This window comes from Monocercomonoides exilis, assembly GCF_001643675.1.
Source record: "Monocercomonoides exilis strain PA203 chromosome Unknown scaffold4-2303458, whole genome shotgun sequence".
Taxonomy (NCBI): domain Eukaryota; phylum Preaxostyla; order Oxymonadida; family Polymastigidae; genus Monocercomonoides; species Monocercomonoides exilis.
This window is the reverse complement of record NW_027150549.1, coordinates 2,005,188-2,021,104: the sequence shown is the minus strand read 5'-3', so window position 1 is coordinate 2,021,104 and position 15,917 is coordinate 2,005,188. Positions and strand designations below refer to the sequence as shown.

The window sequence follows — 15,917 nt, the reverse complement described above, 5'->3', positions numbered from 1 at the left end:
TAAAGCGCAATGAAGCTCGAAGAGAAGAGTATTATGTAACAAAAAATTAAACTATGGAAAAAGAAGATCAAAGTTTTGATAACAGAAAACAGTTGCTGTTCCAAGCTTCATTACAAAAATATAAAAATAAAACAATTAAGCGTTAAGAACGATATGACAGAGGTTCGTGGAAAGTGAACAGTGAAATGCGTGAATGTGATCGATTTTATGAAATGAACTTAAATTTCTATTCCATCAATTTTTCCATTTGCAGCCACAAGAGCAGCAAGTGGATCGTCAGGAGAAATCATTCCACCAGATCCGTCGTCTTCACCTTCATATTCTTCTTCCCCTTCTTCATACTCTTCGTTGTCTCCCTCTTCAAATGTCTGTTCTCCTGCATCGTGTGGAGACAGCACCTGAATCATTCCCTGTGGCTGGCTGGTTATAATCTGAATCTGAGGCGACTGTTGATAATCTTCTTGTTCCAAATCGCCCTGCTGTTGTTCTTCCTCTTCGTAGTACTCTTCTTCGCCTTCGCCTTCTTCTTCTCCTTCCCATTCTCCATCTCCTTCTGCTCCATAATCTTCCCCAGCTTCACTTGGAGAGATGCCTTCTCCAACAACCTGCGGAGGCTGAATGAGAATCGGCGGAGCAATTTGTGGAGGAGCCATCTGCTGTGGCTGCTGTTGTGGTTGTGTCTGTTGTTGTTGAGGATAAGGAGAATGATCAGACGGAGCAGGGCTGCTTGACGGTGCAACAGACACGTCTTTCCCTTCGACGAGTGTGATAAGCGACGAAGTCGAAGGCGACTTCTCTCTCTTTTTGAGCAGATCCTGCGACTCATTCTGCACAACATCTGCCGATGGGCTCTGGAGTGCATTGAACAGAGGCATCTCGCCTGCACTCATCGTGTTGTCGACAGACTCCTCAATCGTCTCTGGATGCTGCGAGATCGGCCGCTTCAGCGCTGTTGGATACGCCACCAGTGGAGAATTCGTGTCTGAGCGCTGCGAATGCGACAGTCTCACTGGCTCTGGCTTTTTCGGGGCTGAATCTCCTTCAGAGCCGCTGCCTCCTCCTCCTCCTCCTCCGTCTTCTCCTCCTTCGCCCATCATCCCTGCCTCGCCTGCCTCGTCCATCTCTTCCTCGTCTGAGGGCTGTCCAAACGGCGATCGATTTGCAGGGCCGAATGGGATTGTGGGTTCAGTCACCAGACAGAGATGCTCAGGCACAATGGACGCATCGCAGAGAGGACAGCCGTTCTCTCCGTTGAAATAGGCGTGTGCTGCAGAGAGGAGGAACGGGTAGTGGCAGCTGGGGCACTCGCAGTAGTCGCTCCTCACCATGTGCAGCCCAGACACAATGCACATCGGAATCTGGCTCTGACACGTCGAGCACAACAGACACGACTCTGGAATGTGTGTGGCACAGACAGGGCATGGCGTGAAGGGCTCTGGGCAGTCAACTGGTGATTTGGACTTCAGCACAATCTGCTCAATCGGCTTCTTCCGCTTCTCGTCGATCTGCTCGTGATACTGCGGCTGCATCAGCAGACTGGCATACTCAAAGGCGCTCTTCTTCAGCCCTGCGCGGTGGCACTCCATGACAGTCATGGTGAGGATGGGCACAGCAAACGAGGAGAACTTGGAGATGTTTTTGGCACACCGGATAAGCAGCCGTGCAGCCAAGAAGTCGTTTTTGCGGTTGACCCACTGCTTTGCCTGGAAGTAGCTGTGTATCAGATTCAGCATCCTCGACAGCGACTGGGGAACAGCCACAGCCTTCGACCTCAGCTCTGTTTCTGTGTGGAAGAGGAAGTCTCTGGCTGCTTTGTAGTTCTTGTTGTCCATCTCCTTCGCTGAGACAGACAGTGCGGAGTGCACCGCCTGCTTCATGTTCCCGATCGCCATGTAGAAGCGGAAGAGGTCGATTGGCAGCACAGGTGCCTTCTGCGTCGTCATATTCCCGTCCTCGTTCTTCGTCTTGATGACTGGATTGAGCAAGAACGACTCGACCATTGCGTCCAGCAGGTTGCTCTTCGCTTTGCCCACAATCTCAATCATCGACACAATCGACTCCCGCGATGCCACTTGCAAATGGTACTTCACCGACCGATGGAACTGCCCCGCCCGCGCAAACAGCTCTGCCGCTTTGCTGATGTCGCCTTTCGCCTCGTAAAACTTCGCTGCTTTCGAATACTCCTCTGGAGGCACAAACGCATCCTGCTCGTCTTCGTCTTTGCCTCTCTTCCGCCGCAGCTGCTCCATCCTCCGCTGCTTCCAGTTCTTCGAGCGCCTCCCGCTGCCGTCTTGCTCGTCGTCATCTTCTTCGTCACTCTCGTCTTCATCCTGCAAATCAGCATCTGCATTCTCCGGAACAATGCCTCTCTTAAGCAGCATCTCCCTTTTTCTCCTCCTCTTCTCTTTCTCCTCTCTCCTCTTCTCCTTAGCTTCTTCCTCTTCTTTCTTCTTCTCTTCTCTTCGCGCAATAAAGTCCTCGTCCGCGTGTATCAGCGCCTCCACCAGCGAATCCATGCAGTTGTGCTCATTAGCCACATCTGTTGCTTCTCTGAAGCACTTTGCCACCACCAGAAACTCAATCGCCTCTCCAAACATCTCCTCTTTGATGCAATGTGCAGACAGCAGGCGCGCTGCCTCTGCACTGCGCGAGTTACGCACCAAGTCAAAGGCAGCAGGAAGGTTGTTTGTGGCAATGTACAATCTGGCTACACTCCCCAAATCGCCTGCAACAAGATACGCTGCAACAGCTTCTTCGTATCGCCGCTCGTTTTCCATTTCTCTTCCAAACCTGAGATGCAGTCGAGGAGTCTTGATCTGCTTCATCAATGGCTGCACCGCCCTCAAATTGCGTGTGGACAAGTACAATTCCACAGCCTTCTCAATCATTCCACCTTTTTCAAACAAGAAAGCTGCATCATCTGTCAGCTTCATTGACTCCAAGATTCCTGCACACTCCAAGCAGATTCCGCTGCTCCCCAGCGACACCGCCATCTCCACGCCCTTTCGCACCTCGCCTGTTCTGATGGCTGTCCGTGCTATTCCTCCTCTGCAGAGTGCATCGTGTGTCGGGTTCGCACCGCCCGTCAGCCCGTTTTTGTAGAGCTGCGATGCCTTTGTGAAGTCTCCCCTGACTTCCAGCTGCTGGGCATACTCAGCTGAGATGAACGGGATGCGCTCTGGTGCCAGCTGCCTCGCCAGCTGCAGCGCCTGCTCCCACTGCAGTGTGTCGCACCGCATGTCGAGGGCAGCCACAGGATTCGTCGAGTTCAGGAAGAACCGCTGCGCCTGATCGGTGTCGCCGTGGAGGAGCGCAATGTATCCGCTGAGCAGGTTCTTGTCGTCGCAGTTGCTCAGCCGCAGCAGAAAACATACCATCGACACATCGCCAAGTATGCGGTAGGCGCGCGTGGCATAAGGAATGTCAAAGAGATGCAGCGCCACCTGCGCAAAGCGCTCCATCGCCTGCCTGTCGTGCATCTTCAGCAGCACACTCCACGCGTCCTTCAGCCGGAACAGCGCCATACACTGCTCGAAGCAGCGCAGGGCAACGTCGTGTGAGATCTCCGACGCAGACGCCGCAGAGGCAGCGAGAATGAGGTGGTTGTGCGACTGCAGCTGGGTGCGGAACAATTCGCCTGAGGGAGACTGGAAGTGGATGTATCCGCTGTGTATTGCTACCACATTCATGTAAGGTGGCACAGTTGTCACTCCCGCTGAAACAACCCGTGCGCCTCCAAACATGTCGGGTGAGCAGACAATTGTGGTGACTTCCTGCCGCGATGCCGTCTTCACCACAAACACCCCTGCGTCTGACTGATCCCACAGCACAGTCTCAGCAAAGGGTGTTCCAGAGGGCAGAGGGAGGGTGGCGTCAGTGATGGGAGAGTAGACAAATCCTTTCGAGTCCACGTCGAAGCAGACGACGCGTGTGCCGATGGTGTTTGGGGTGATGCTGCGGATGCCTGTCGGGCAGCGGTAGTTGTTGATCTCGCCCCAGTCGAGCAGCGAGTGGTAGACGATGTTCCCAGACGACGTGGTGTAGATGAGGAAGTCTGCACACAGCGCTACTGCTGTCACGTCGGCTGTTTCGCCTCGCTCAGGAAACACTCGCAAACCTTTCTCTACAAGGCGGTATTGAGAGGCATTTGATGTTGAAGAAGAAGAAGAAGAAGATTGTCTTGAAGATGAAGGTGGGGAAAGTGGAGAAGGAGGAGAAGGCGATGGAGTGGCTGAAGCTGATGGAGCAGCAGAATTCTGAGTGTTCTGAGCCAACTCGATAACATACGCACGGGAATCGATCAGCACAGCAAAGTGTGTCGCGTTGATGCACATCTGCTTGATAGATCCAGAGTAGTCTCTGTCGAACACCAGGAACGACTTCTCCTCCTTCGCGAAGAAGCGGTAGATCCACGCGTGGTTGTTCATCGCAACCGCAATGTGCCCTGGCCCCACACACAGCATTGTAGGCTCAGGCTCCACAGGAATCACCAGCGCATCCGTCGGCGTAGTGCCGCTGCCCCACTCAGCCACATCCACCACGCTGATCTCCCGCAGAGACGAACGGTACGCCAGCAGGTTGCTGTATGTGGCATGGAGTGTGGGGAAGTTCGCGATAAAAGTCAAAAGAGAGCCTTCAGATGCTGCAGCTGCTACAATCTGCCCGTCTGGCGACCAGCTCACTCCAGTCGGGGCGCCGAAGCCTGTGCCGAAGGGGATGCGTTCTGAGGGCATGTCCTGAAAAGTGTCAGGTGAAAGAAACTTGATTGAAGTGTCCCCAGCAAGCGCAATCATCCCAGGCCGTGATGGAGGAGGCAGTGCAAATCCAACGAGTCGTTGATTGAAAAGCGTTAATCTCCGAATAACTTTAGAGATTTCTGATGGGTGTGTCGAAACAACAAGGATCGTTCCAGATTCATAGGCAATATAAAGGTATCCATTCCCAAACCATCTATAATAAAGACGAAAACGAAGTTTATCCATTAATAACATATTAGAATTTCATATCAAATATTGTTTTTATAAAAAAAGAAACATATTCATCATTAATGAAACAAAAATAAGTGAAGTTTCAGCTTAGGAAACCTGACTGAATTTAATTTCCCAAAAGTTTGAGTCAATTCAATGATAATCTCTTGCTCCAGTTTAAAGTAAATGCATATCATGCCCTTTGGATCAACAGCCACTAAGCTTTGCTCCTTTACATCACCTTGAGTTGCTCCAGTGCTCATAACATCTCCCCATTCCATCTCTTCTGTTCCGTTATCTCTCATAAATGTTTTAACACTTTTCCCTTCAGAGTTCACAACGCAAATTCGATGCTCATCAGATCCTAATGCAAGCAAATTGCGAGAGTTCCAACATCCACAACGAATGCGCTTTGTGAAGACTCCTCTGATAATGTTCTTACGATGAAGAATTTTATTATAAATTATTAGATTTCCGTTTTCTGTACCAATAGCAAGAAAAGGACCATTTTTTGACCAACACATAAACGAAGCCACTGATCCACAATCAATTTTTATTTGCTCTTTTGTTGATGCCTCGTAAAGAATGATAGATGTAGACGAAGATGGCAGAACACCCAAATACTCACCATCTTTATCCCAATCAATTTGTAAGCAAGCGCTTCAAAAAACATCATTTATATATGTACAGGAAAATTATACTTTAATTAAAATTCGCAAACCTTGGGAGAGTAAAAGAAGCTATTTCATTACCACTTCTGTGAAATAAGTGAACAACACAATTGCTACCGCACACAGCAATGTATATTGACATTGGATGCCATGACATAAGAATTTTTCCGCCTCTTCCATTCACAGAAGATGGAATAGTGAATAAATTCTTCATAACAGTTTATGCTCAAAAAATAAGAATGGTACATGAAACGAAAATGACGAATAAAAAATACTCATTTGTTAGGAAATTTTCATCAAAAAAAAGAACTCTTTGACTTGTGAAATGGAATGTTCAAATGAGCTGTTTTATTCTTATGACAGATTCCAATATTAAAGAATTTTTGAAAATAATGTTGAAATTTGAGAACAGTCACATAATAACATTTTTTGATGAAAAAATCACGCATTGCTTATTTCAAAAAAAGATTAATAAAATCAAAAAAGGAAACAAAATGATTTTAGTGGTTTTTTTCGCTCAATTGATCACATTTCCCATCAAAGTCTTTGTACAGTTTAACAGGTTTGTATATTTTCGAGGTAAAAACATCTATATTATAAGCATATCAAACTTTGTTTGTATAAAAATAGATGAATTTGTCAAAGCAGACAACATCAAGAGCTAAAAACCCAGCAAAAGCCAAAAAGAAGGACAAAAAAGATAAGATGCCCACCTTGGATGAATTTGTTGCAACTCGAAATTATATGGGGGCCATTACGCTTTTAGAGGTGTGAGAAATGCTACAGAATTTTTTGTGTTGCATTATTTTGTTTGATTTCTTTCTTTTAAAGGTCTTAAGCGGAAGTGGAACGCATGTTACAACAACACCAAAGGATGTGTACAAGGAATCAAAACCAATTGAACAATGGCTTGGCTACTGCTATTTTCATCTTGGAGATTACGAAAAAGCGCTTGAGGTTATTTTTTCTTGAAGTTCAATTTTTTATTTGTATTTATTTCCTTTATTTTATTTGTAGCATTATGAAAATGCGCAAAAAGTCGAGAAAAATCTTTTAACAAATCTTGCTGTAGCTTGCTGTAATTTATATCTCGGGAGGGTGGCTGAAGCTCAAGCTCTGATCAAGCAATCACCTCCATGCCAGTTAAAGGAAAGACTGAAATATTTTGTTGCAATTCGAAATGACAAGCCTCCTCCAACTTTAAATACTCGTCCAGAAGGAAATGATGTTGCTGCTTTAAATTCTCTTCATAATAGTGTATGCATATCTTTTTAACCAAATATATTCACAATTCGAACTTTATCACCAGCTTTGTGAAGCAGCATCCCTTTATGTTAAAGAAAAATTCAACGATGCATTGATCATTTATGACGGACTTATTAAAGATTACCCGTTTGTTTTATTATCTGATTCTTTTGTTGATACAAATATTTGTAAATATTAATTATCTCTATGTTTCTTTAAAAAATCAGAGATTTTCATGCAATAAAAGTATATCATGCAATGTGCAACTATAAGCTGCGATTTTACGAAGAAGCTCAAGCAATGGCAGAGGCGTATCTAAAAGAGGATCCTCGTTCATCAATCGCACTGAATCTTTATGCATCTATTCTTCATTGCAGAGCACCACAACACCAACAACCGCTGGAGATACTGAAACAAGTAGAGCGCGCTTCATTCACATCACCTTCCATGCGTTCCATCATCGCCCACAACAAAGTCATATTCAAAAACGGAGAAGGTGCGCTGCAAGTCCTTCCTCCTCTTCTGAACGAACTGCGCGAGGCCAAAGTCAACCTGACGATGTACTATCTCTTCAACGATCTTTTGCCTGATGCTGCTGCGCAGATGAGAGACCACGAACCACGCTGTCTCAGCGAAAGCAAAGTCAAAGCTGTGGTCTGCACGCTCCTGGCACAGTCGCCTGCCACTGGAGCTGCTGTTGCTGCCCGCATCATGGGCGGCGGGGCTGCGAGGGTGGATGAGATGGCTGTGGCTGAAGAGAACCTTACGATTGCTGCACATCAGTTCGAGATTGTGGGGCAGGATCCAGATGAACGCGACACCATCCCTGGAAGACAGGCGATGGCGTCGTCGCTGTTCCTTCAGGGCAAGTTCGGAGAGTCTCTGAAGTATTTCGATTCGATTGAAGAATTCTCCACCAACGACGATGTGTTTGCACTCAACTACGGCATAGCGCTGGCGATGTGTCAGAAGTACGAAAAGGCCGAGAAGATGCTCCTGAGAGTGGTTGACGAAAGGATCAGAAGAGAGAACGAGAACTACATCCAGTGGCTGGTGCGCTGCCGCTGCATGACAGGCAAGCCGCAGCTGGCATACGACATCTTCCTTCAGAAGCAGGAAGAGAAAGACAGAATGGAAGGCGGGGAAGAAGACGGCGCAGGCTCTCCGTCTGTCTCTGCGCTGAACTCGCAGCTATTCACTCTGCTGCAGATAATCTCCACTGATTGCTTCCAGACAGGGCATTTTTACTTTGCGGCGAAGGCGTATGAGCAGCTGCAGCAGATGGAGCCAGGTGTGGCTGAGTTTGGCGAAGGGCTGCGGGCGAGCTGTGCGGGAGTGTTCTACCAACTGTCCACGGGGAAGACAACACTGACAGAGCAGAAGAAAGAAGAGTTGAGAGAGGTCATCCAGATACTTCGCGCAGACGAGAAAGATGAGACGTCGATGCAGTGGTCGATCACGATGATGAAGTGGCTGAACGAGAAAGGCGGGATGGGGATGATGGGAGGGCCAGGAGTTGGGATGGGCGGTGCGATGAGAGGGAGCTCACGGGAAGCAGCAAGGGGACATTCGAGAGAGGCACCACGGCAGAGCAGCAGAGGAAGTGGAAGCAGAGGCAACTCAGGAGCAGGGAGCAGAGGAATGATGCAAAGTGATGAAGGAGACAGCGATGATATGCACAAGGACGAGATGGATGGAGATTGGATGGGGGGAAGCTCTTCGATGATGGGCGGAGAGGAAGACGATGATGAATTCAACATGTAAATTATCAAAAAATCAAGTAAATTTTAAACATACAGTCACCATTACACTCTGCTCTCTTTGATGTATTCTTGCACTTCTTAATTGTGTATTTTTTTCTTGTTTCTTTCAAAAAGTTGTATTTTTCATTGATATTGGAAATTCTCTCTTGCTTTTATCATATTTGTACAACTTTCCCTTCCACTTTCACCTTCACTTCATTCAAAATATCAAACATCGACAACATTTAATTGCCTTTAATACAAATACATTGTCTATGGAACTGAAACAGGGTTATTTTAAAGAATTGTAAGGTTTTATCAAAATAAATAGATGAGACAAAACTAACGCTTGAAAGATAAATAATCCAAGTTATTGAAATCAAAAAATAAAAATTATAATAACAAAATTTCACATACATAATTACAAATAGAAAACGTTACAAGCATAACTTCATTTTCCATTCAAAAATTCATCTCATTGATTTAGACAAAGGAGTCGATAGGATGCTGTGTGGTGAAGGAGTGCGTGGTGGGTGGATGCTCTGCGGAGACTGCGGACTTCGCACAGATTTTGGCGAATGGAACGAATGTGAGCCAAGAAGAGATGTACTGGATGAGCTGCCAAAAGGCGAAGGATCGAATTTTTTCACCCAAGAACGAGGCACCACTCGCAGTGAATCTGCCTTCGGGAGTTTGATTGGCTCCTCTTCGAGTTGCTTGAACACAGGTGAGTACGACATGAATGTGCCGCCAAGGTTGACCATCTTATTCGTCATCTTCACACTCTCCTGCGCAGCCACTGTCGAATGGTGGAGGCGATAGAGCGGATCGTCGATGTTGTGCAGAAGCATCATCGAGTCCCGATACACTTCGTCTGCAAATCCGCTTGTCGATGCAGCTGTCTTGTCAAACACTGTTGCTGCCTCGCCTGCCTGCTGCGCGATCTTCTCCTTCTGCGACGCCTCGAGTATCTGCGACAGCTCGTCAACAGACACACGCTGCGATGCCAGCCTCGCCTCTGCTTTGGATGCAACAGATGAAACAGGCTTCTTCTTTGCAGCAAGCGCTGCACTGGATGACTCATTAATGCGTCCGTTCTGCTGAATCTGCTTCACCCGCTCGCAGTGCATCTTCCACTCCTTTCGCGACTCGAGCATCTGCTGGTGCCTCTTGTCCACTGTTACCATGTGCTTCATCATCGCTGGGCTTAACATCAGATTCGAGCCAGACCCAAAGTCAATATCATTCTGAATCTCCAGATGCTCCGCTGCTTCGTCCAGCTCGTCAAACGGCACTGATTCAAAATCTGTTGTCCAAAAGCCATCAGCCCCTTTCTGCCTCCTTGGGCGTATCATCCTGTCATCTTCTCCACTCCCTCCACTCCCGTCTGCCATCTGCCCACTCTGAATCTGCTTTCCCCGTCCACCTTCACCTGGCGCTGTCTCCAGCACCCCGCTCAGTCCGTTCTGATGGCGTGCGTCTGCTTTCTTCCTCACCTCCTGTCGAGCAAGAAATTCCAGCTCATCTTCCCTTTTCCTTCTGACAATTGCTGATGAATCCACAAATATTGAGCTTGACATTGCCCTTGAAAATTCAAGCGATCGTGTCAGTGCAGGAGAAAACGTCCCACGATCCAAAAAGTTGCGCTTTTGAATGTCTTTGCCTGCGCTTTCATGTGCAGTTGGGACGGCCAGCGTGGACTTTGCCAGTCTTTTAGCCTGTCTCAGTCTTCTCTGCTCAATCTCAAAGTCTTCTTCCCTGCTTTTTTCGCGCTGCTCTTTGAAGTCCAGCCACATTTCGTCTCCGAGCGATATTGTCACATTCTTCGGCAGCGATGCAGTGATGGCAGGTGTGCCGTCTGCAAAAGTACCTGCTACGCCCATTGTCAGATCCGACCGCTTGATCGACTGCGGCTCGTTCGGGTGGAGCTTCAGCTTCGCAATCTCCTGCCACATGTGGTGGCGGTGCTCCGGGTTCTGCACATTGAGCTCCACACGCAGATCCTCCGAGTCAGGCATTGTGACGAGATAGAATCCAGTCATCGCCTGGAACTCAGGTGTGTCTGCATACTGCGGGAGGCCGATCCTGCCCAGCCATTGGGCAACGTCATACGCACGCCATCTGCGTGGAGGGGGAATGACGAGGGCAGAACGAGACAGCGACGGCTGATACTTCAGCACATCGTATGACACACGCGGCGTCGGCATCGGCTGCACTTCTGTCTGCTGAGAGTCGACATACTGCTTCGTCTTGGATTCGGATGGGAGGAAGTCGTAGCTCGTCTCCTGCGATTTAATAGCCTTGAGGCACACATCATGTGCACTCTCCAGCTGCGACCGGATCTTCTTCATCTGGTCGCCCACTGCCACATCCGACGACTTCGCCCTGCCTTCAATCTCCGACGGTGAGTCAGGCGTATCCTTTGGAGCAACAGAGAAACCCAGCGCCTCCTCGCGCGGAGAGAGAAGAGAGTACAGCTTCGTCTTCGGAGGCGCATATGTCTGTTTGAAGAGACGGATGAGCATCTTCGGCAGGCGGCTGTTGTTGTTGCTGCTGTTCTGATACACACTCGTCCCTTCGATTGTGGTGACTGACGAGCCTGCTGCATATCCATCTCCTTCGTCGTCTTTGCCTCCTCCTCCTCCTTCTCTGTTTGCTGATGATTCGCTCTCTTCATCATCGTCTGTATCATCAAAATCTGATTCATTCTCTGTCGTATTCCCGTCTCCATATGAGTTCTGCCCGTTTCCGTCTTTCCCGCTTCCTTCCTCATTTCCGTGCTCGCCTCTCTTTGCCATCCTTGACAGGCCTCTTTCACTGGGACTCTTCCATTTCTTTGACTGCTCCCCTGAAAATGTGCCACCTGACTGCGAGCCAAGTGACCCTGCTGTGTTTCCGAGTGCATTCCCTCCCTTCTCCCCTTTCAGTCCAAAGCTGCTTCCGCTTTCCCCTCTTCTCTTCAGGCTGCTTCCGAAATCGCGTGAGGCAGTTCGCAGAGGAGTCGAAAGGGCTGACGAATTGGCTGAAGGCATCGAAGACGACATTCTCAAAGGGGATGAGCGTGCTGCTCCATACAAAGTGCCTCCTTTGCCGCCAGATGAAGCCACTCCGCCTGTTTGTGACGGAGGAGAGCCACTCAAAGAAGAAGCAGGAGATAATTTTGGGTTCTGCATCTTCATTTTGATTGACTCGCTTTCTGACCGAAGAAGCTCCAGCTGCTGCCTCTCGATGGAGTGTATTGTTGCAGGTGTGGGTGAAAAGAGAGCAGAAGTTGGCTGTTTCACAGAAGGTGTGAGCAGATTATCACTTGCTGATGATGACGAAGAAGAAGAAGCAAAAGAAGCAGAAGCAGGAGGCAATGGAGTTGAAGGAAATGAAGTTGTAGTGGCTGTGAATGAAATGGGTGCGGTGAGTGGTAATGTGTTTGGATTTGATGCAGAAGAGTTGGATAACGATGAAATGTTGGATGTTTGAGAGACTGTTGACAAAAGCTGTGTTTGAAGTGCTTTTATCCGCTCGTCCTGAGGCAGAGAGGAAAGAGAAGCAGAAAGAGAAGAAGAAAGAGAAGCATTTTTGTTTGATTCTGTTGAATTTGAAATGTTCAATGGTGAAATGAGTGAAGATGACTGAGGTGTTTGTGAGGCAGCTGCAGAAGATGAACGCGAATGGAGAGGAGAAGAAGAGGAAGATGCATAAGCAGACGATGGCTGATTCACAGGAGCTGGTGGGTGGACAAAAGGAGTGGAAGAATTGGATATTGACGATTGAAGTGATTGTGTATCTGCCAATGAAGAAGAACGAGCATTATTTGGTTGTTGTTGTTGCGCTGTTGATGAAGATGAACAAGATGGAGTGGGCGAAGTGGACTGAAGTGGAGGTGAAGTGGATGGTGTAGGTGAAGCAGATGGCTGAGTAGAAGAAGAAGGTTGAGAAGATTCTGATTGTGTTGTGGATTTCAAAGGAGAAGAAGAAGAAGATGATGATGATGAAGATGATGCTGCTCCATTTGTCTGTTGAGATGCGCCTTCCTGCGATTTTTCGCTGTTGTTTTTGGCTTCTCTCAGAGTGCGCAGTTCTCTTTCCTTCTTCTCTGCCCACGTCTCCTTCTTCTCCCCATCCCCCAGCTGGTTGTTCCCTTCGTCATCAACCAGCTGCCCAGTTAGCATCATGTGCTTCACTCTCTTCCGCAGCTGGTTCTCTTTTTTAAGCGACTCCACCAGAAAGTGCTTGTAGCTCTGGTGCTGTGCAATGATCTGCGATGGCGGCAGACCCATCCCATCTGCCATTCGTGTGTGTGGCGGCTTCACTTTGTCCACTCCGCCAAACACCTGCGGCGACAGCAGATGTGCCTTCGCCTGCACCCCCTCTCGTGTCACCTCTCTTGCCCTGTCCAGCTCGTCAATGGTGATCGTCTTCCCGTTTAGCTCTGTCAGCATCGGGAACAGACCCTGCCTGGGAACAGGAGCTGGATTGATGTCGCAGTAGAAGAAGTTGTCGTCGCTCGCCTTCTGCACCACCCCCGCGCGGATGGCTGTGGGCTGTGTGACACCTGGCTCGTACCCAAAGTATCTGATGCGCCCTTGTGTCTGCGAGGAGTAGATGAGTGGCACTTTGCGATACTTCGACGCAGCTGAGGCATTCGATGCAGCAGCCATCGAAGACGAAAGAGACTCCCTTCGCTCTCCACTACCCGCTTTGGCATCAGCTTTTGCGGAGTGCTGTTCTCTGTCAAAACTGCCTGCATTGCCTCCTTTCAAGCTGTCATTCCCATTCCTCGTCTCATCCATACCACTCTCGCCCTTCCCATTCCCCTTCATATCAGCCGCATTATTAGCCTTCCCCTTCCCCTTTCCATTCTTCTTCTTCGTTTTGTACTGCTTCTTCTTGTCCAGCTGCCTCTGCTGCGACATGTTCCGTGAGATGTTCTTCATGTACATTGGCACCATCGTCTGCTGCACTTCTGCCACTCTCCTCGCTGTCGACATCACAGACGACGTCGATCGGCCTGTATGTGCCGCCGAACGCCCTGTCGACGCACTCCGCGCGGAGAAACCTGCATTTCTCCGCTGGCCGTCTTTTCCGGCAGAGCCATTGGCTGTGCGGTGCAAGGCAGACGAAGGGCGGGATGTGTCGCTGCTGATCATGCTGTACACAACAGCCTTGTCTGACTTCATTGAGATCTCTCCTGCTTGTGTGGCTCCCTTCAGCAGCGTCTCGTCTCTGTACCCTTTCCTCATCCGTATCATCTCCTTCTCCACCAGCTCCTCTGGCGGTGGGTGGCGAAGCAAATATGAACCCATCTCAGCTGATATTGTTGTGAAGTTTGGAGTCTGCCTGATACGCGACGGAATCAAATTGTATCCTGCTCTCAGAGGCAGCTGCTCGGTAGAGACAGGGCCTGTGGGCTCAGGCATGAATGGCTTGGCATCTGGGCGAGCAACAGGAAAAGACGGAGAAGAGGAAGATGAAGAAGATGAAGAAGATGTGTCTGCTTTGCTGTTTCCTCTACGTGCGGCAGAGGCAGGCACAGGCTCCAGTTTGACGACATATGAATCGTTGAGATATCCCTTTTGCTGCCCTTCCTTTGGAAGAAGAGAAGCATCAAGCAGAGAAGAAGAAGATGATGATGATGACGACGAAGAATTCATAAATGCCTCTGCAAGATTGGCAAATTCTGCTTCCTGTGGCTGTTCAAGTGATTGCGTGACTTCGAGTAGCCCCGGCGAAACCTGCTTCTGAAAGAACAGCGCAGACGATGTGCCAAACACAGCTGACGTGTCGTTGAGATCTTCTGTTGTGATGAATCGCTTTTTCTGTGTCCACCCGCTGTTTGACTGGCGCATGTTGCCCAGCTCACCAGCAGATGCTGAGTGCAGTGCAGACACACGTGTGGGCGACAGACTGCTTGGAGTGGCAGATGAGTGCTGCCCAAGCACCACCACCCCGTCTGGCTGCTCAGCGCAGATGGCTCCTGCTACACGCACAGCAGGATCGCTGCCTGTCTCTTCGGTGATGTTCCACTCTTCGTCGTTGACTTCGTCCACAACATCGCCAAACACATCGCGGTGGTGCATGGACATTGGAGTGGCCAAAGAGGCAGGTGTGGAAGGAGAAGTGAATGCGCCCATAAATCCTGTTGGTGACGTGAATGAAGGAGTCGGCAAGGGCGACACAGCTGTCGATGGAATAGCAGATGCAGGGTTGCGCGCTGCCTCTTCCAGCGTTTGGGCAGCAAGATGGATCTTCACAGTGTTCATGTACTCGTCAGGTGGGAGAAGCGTGGCAGGAACATTGGCAGTTCTGCCGAAATGCTCAGACGAGGTCGGGGTTGTCTCGCTCAAGGCAGAAGTAGAATGCCTCAAATTTTGGTCTTTTCTCATTCCTTGCTCGTCTGTGTTAGATTCTCTTGGTGACCATTCGTGTCCCAAAATATCAGCAGTTATTGTTTTCGCTGCTCGATAGCCAAGTGCTCCTTCGACTTTGTTAAACATGCGATAGACAGACCCTTCTGGAACAAGCACAGCCTTCACAGCTGCACCAGCTGACAAAGGACGGGCATGGACATCTCTCTTTTGACGAGCTCCATGATCAGGCGATTTATCAGATGATGAATGCTGTTTGTGATCTTTCGAGGGACCTGGAGTCTTTGAACGCTTAACAGACTGCTTCAAAATGGATGAATTTGGAGGCGCATCAGATAAAACAGAAATTTCTGATGAAAGATACTGATCAATCTCTTGTTTTCGTTTTTTGTTCATTCTATCAAGATAACCATTTGTATCCTCTCCAAGAAGCAGTGCTCCAATAATTACAAGCCTATTTTCAGATAAGGGCAATGGATTTCCAGTTATGGAAAGACTTCTCAAATTCTGGTGGTTTCCAAGTTGAACCAAGTCAGAAAAGACAAATAACTCATTGAAAGAAAGGTCAAGCTTCATCAAATTTGGAAGGCTGGAAGTAAAAATTTTCGTTTTTAATCTTTGAATATGATTATGAGATAAATCTAATTCTTGGAGATTTGAAAAAGCTTGAAGTTCTGGGCAAAATGATAAATTACGATGAGATAAATCAAGAAGCTTCATTTTTTGTAAGATTTCGAGTGGAAATTTCTTTTTGAAATAAATGAATATTTAATAAAATTAATTGCAATAATTAATTATCAAAATGAAAAATAATAAAGAAGATAAATTTAAAACAGATAAAAATTTGTTAAAAACCTCATATAATTCCGTGAGAACTTCAGGGTCATCTTCTGTTGCTTGCTTCCCCTTACCATTCCTTGTCGTATCCAT

The 15,917-nt window shown here is 48.1% G+C and overlaps 3 protein-coding genes across 3 annotated transcripts; 1 reads left to right on the top strand and 2 right to left on the bottom strand.

Moving 5' to 3' along the window:
• Positions 1-56: 56 nt before the first annotated feature.
• On the bottom strand, positions 57-5,852 carry MONOS_10317 (putative WD repeat-containing protein 19; the record flags this gene model as incomplete). The annotated part of the gene is made up of 3 exons (XM_067862758.1): positions 57-4,950; positions 5,085-5,627; positions 5,689-5,852. The coding sequence occupies 3 exons, from the start codon at positions 5,850-5,852 to the stop codon at positions 219-221; spliced, it is 5,439 nt and encodes a 1,812-aa protein (XP_067734920.1). The 3' UTR covers positions 57-218.
• Positions 5,853-6,174: 322 nt separating this feature from the next.
• On the top strand, positions 6,175-8,891 carry MONOS_10318 (putative tetratricopeptide repeat protein 26). The gene is made up of 6 exons (XM_067862759.1): positions 6,175-6,200; positions 6,269-6,406; positions 6,470-6,595; positions 6,656-6,895; positions 6,948-7,030; positions 7,111-8,891. The coding sequence occupies exons 2-6, from the start codon at positions 6,269-6,271 to the stop codon at positions 8,645-8,647; spliced, it is 2,124 nt and encodes a 707-aa protein (XP_067734919.1). The 5' UTR covers positions 6,175-6,200; the 3' UTR covers positions 8,648-8,891.
• On the bottom strand, positions 8,757-15,917 carry MONOS_10319 (uncharacterized protein; the record flags this gene model as incomplete). Its single annotated transcript, XM_067862760.1, has 3 exons — positions 8,757-8,973; positions 9,043-15,494; positions 15,843-15,917. The coding sequence occupies 2 exons, from the start codon at positions 15,915-15,917 to the stop codon at positions 9,096-9,098; spliced, it is 6,474 nt and encodes a 2,157-aa protein (XP_067734918.1). The 3' UTR covers positions 8,757-8,973; positions 9,043-9,095.

Bases quoted from the DNA above. Each gene is read 5' to 3' on its own strand.
- MONOS_10318 (XM_067862759.1), top strand. From the start codon at position 6,269: ATGAATTTGTCAAAGCAGACAACATCAAGAGCTAAAAACCCAGCAAAA. The intron at 6,896-6,947 runs GTATGCATATCT...CTTTATCACCAG, and splicing joins TAAATTCTCTTCATAATAGT to CTTTGTGAAGCAGCATCCCT. The intron at 7,031-7,110 runs GTTTGTTTTATT...TTAAAAAATCAG, and splicing joins GGACTTATTAAAGATTACCC to AGATTTTCATGCAATAAAAG.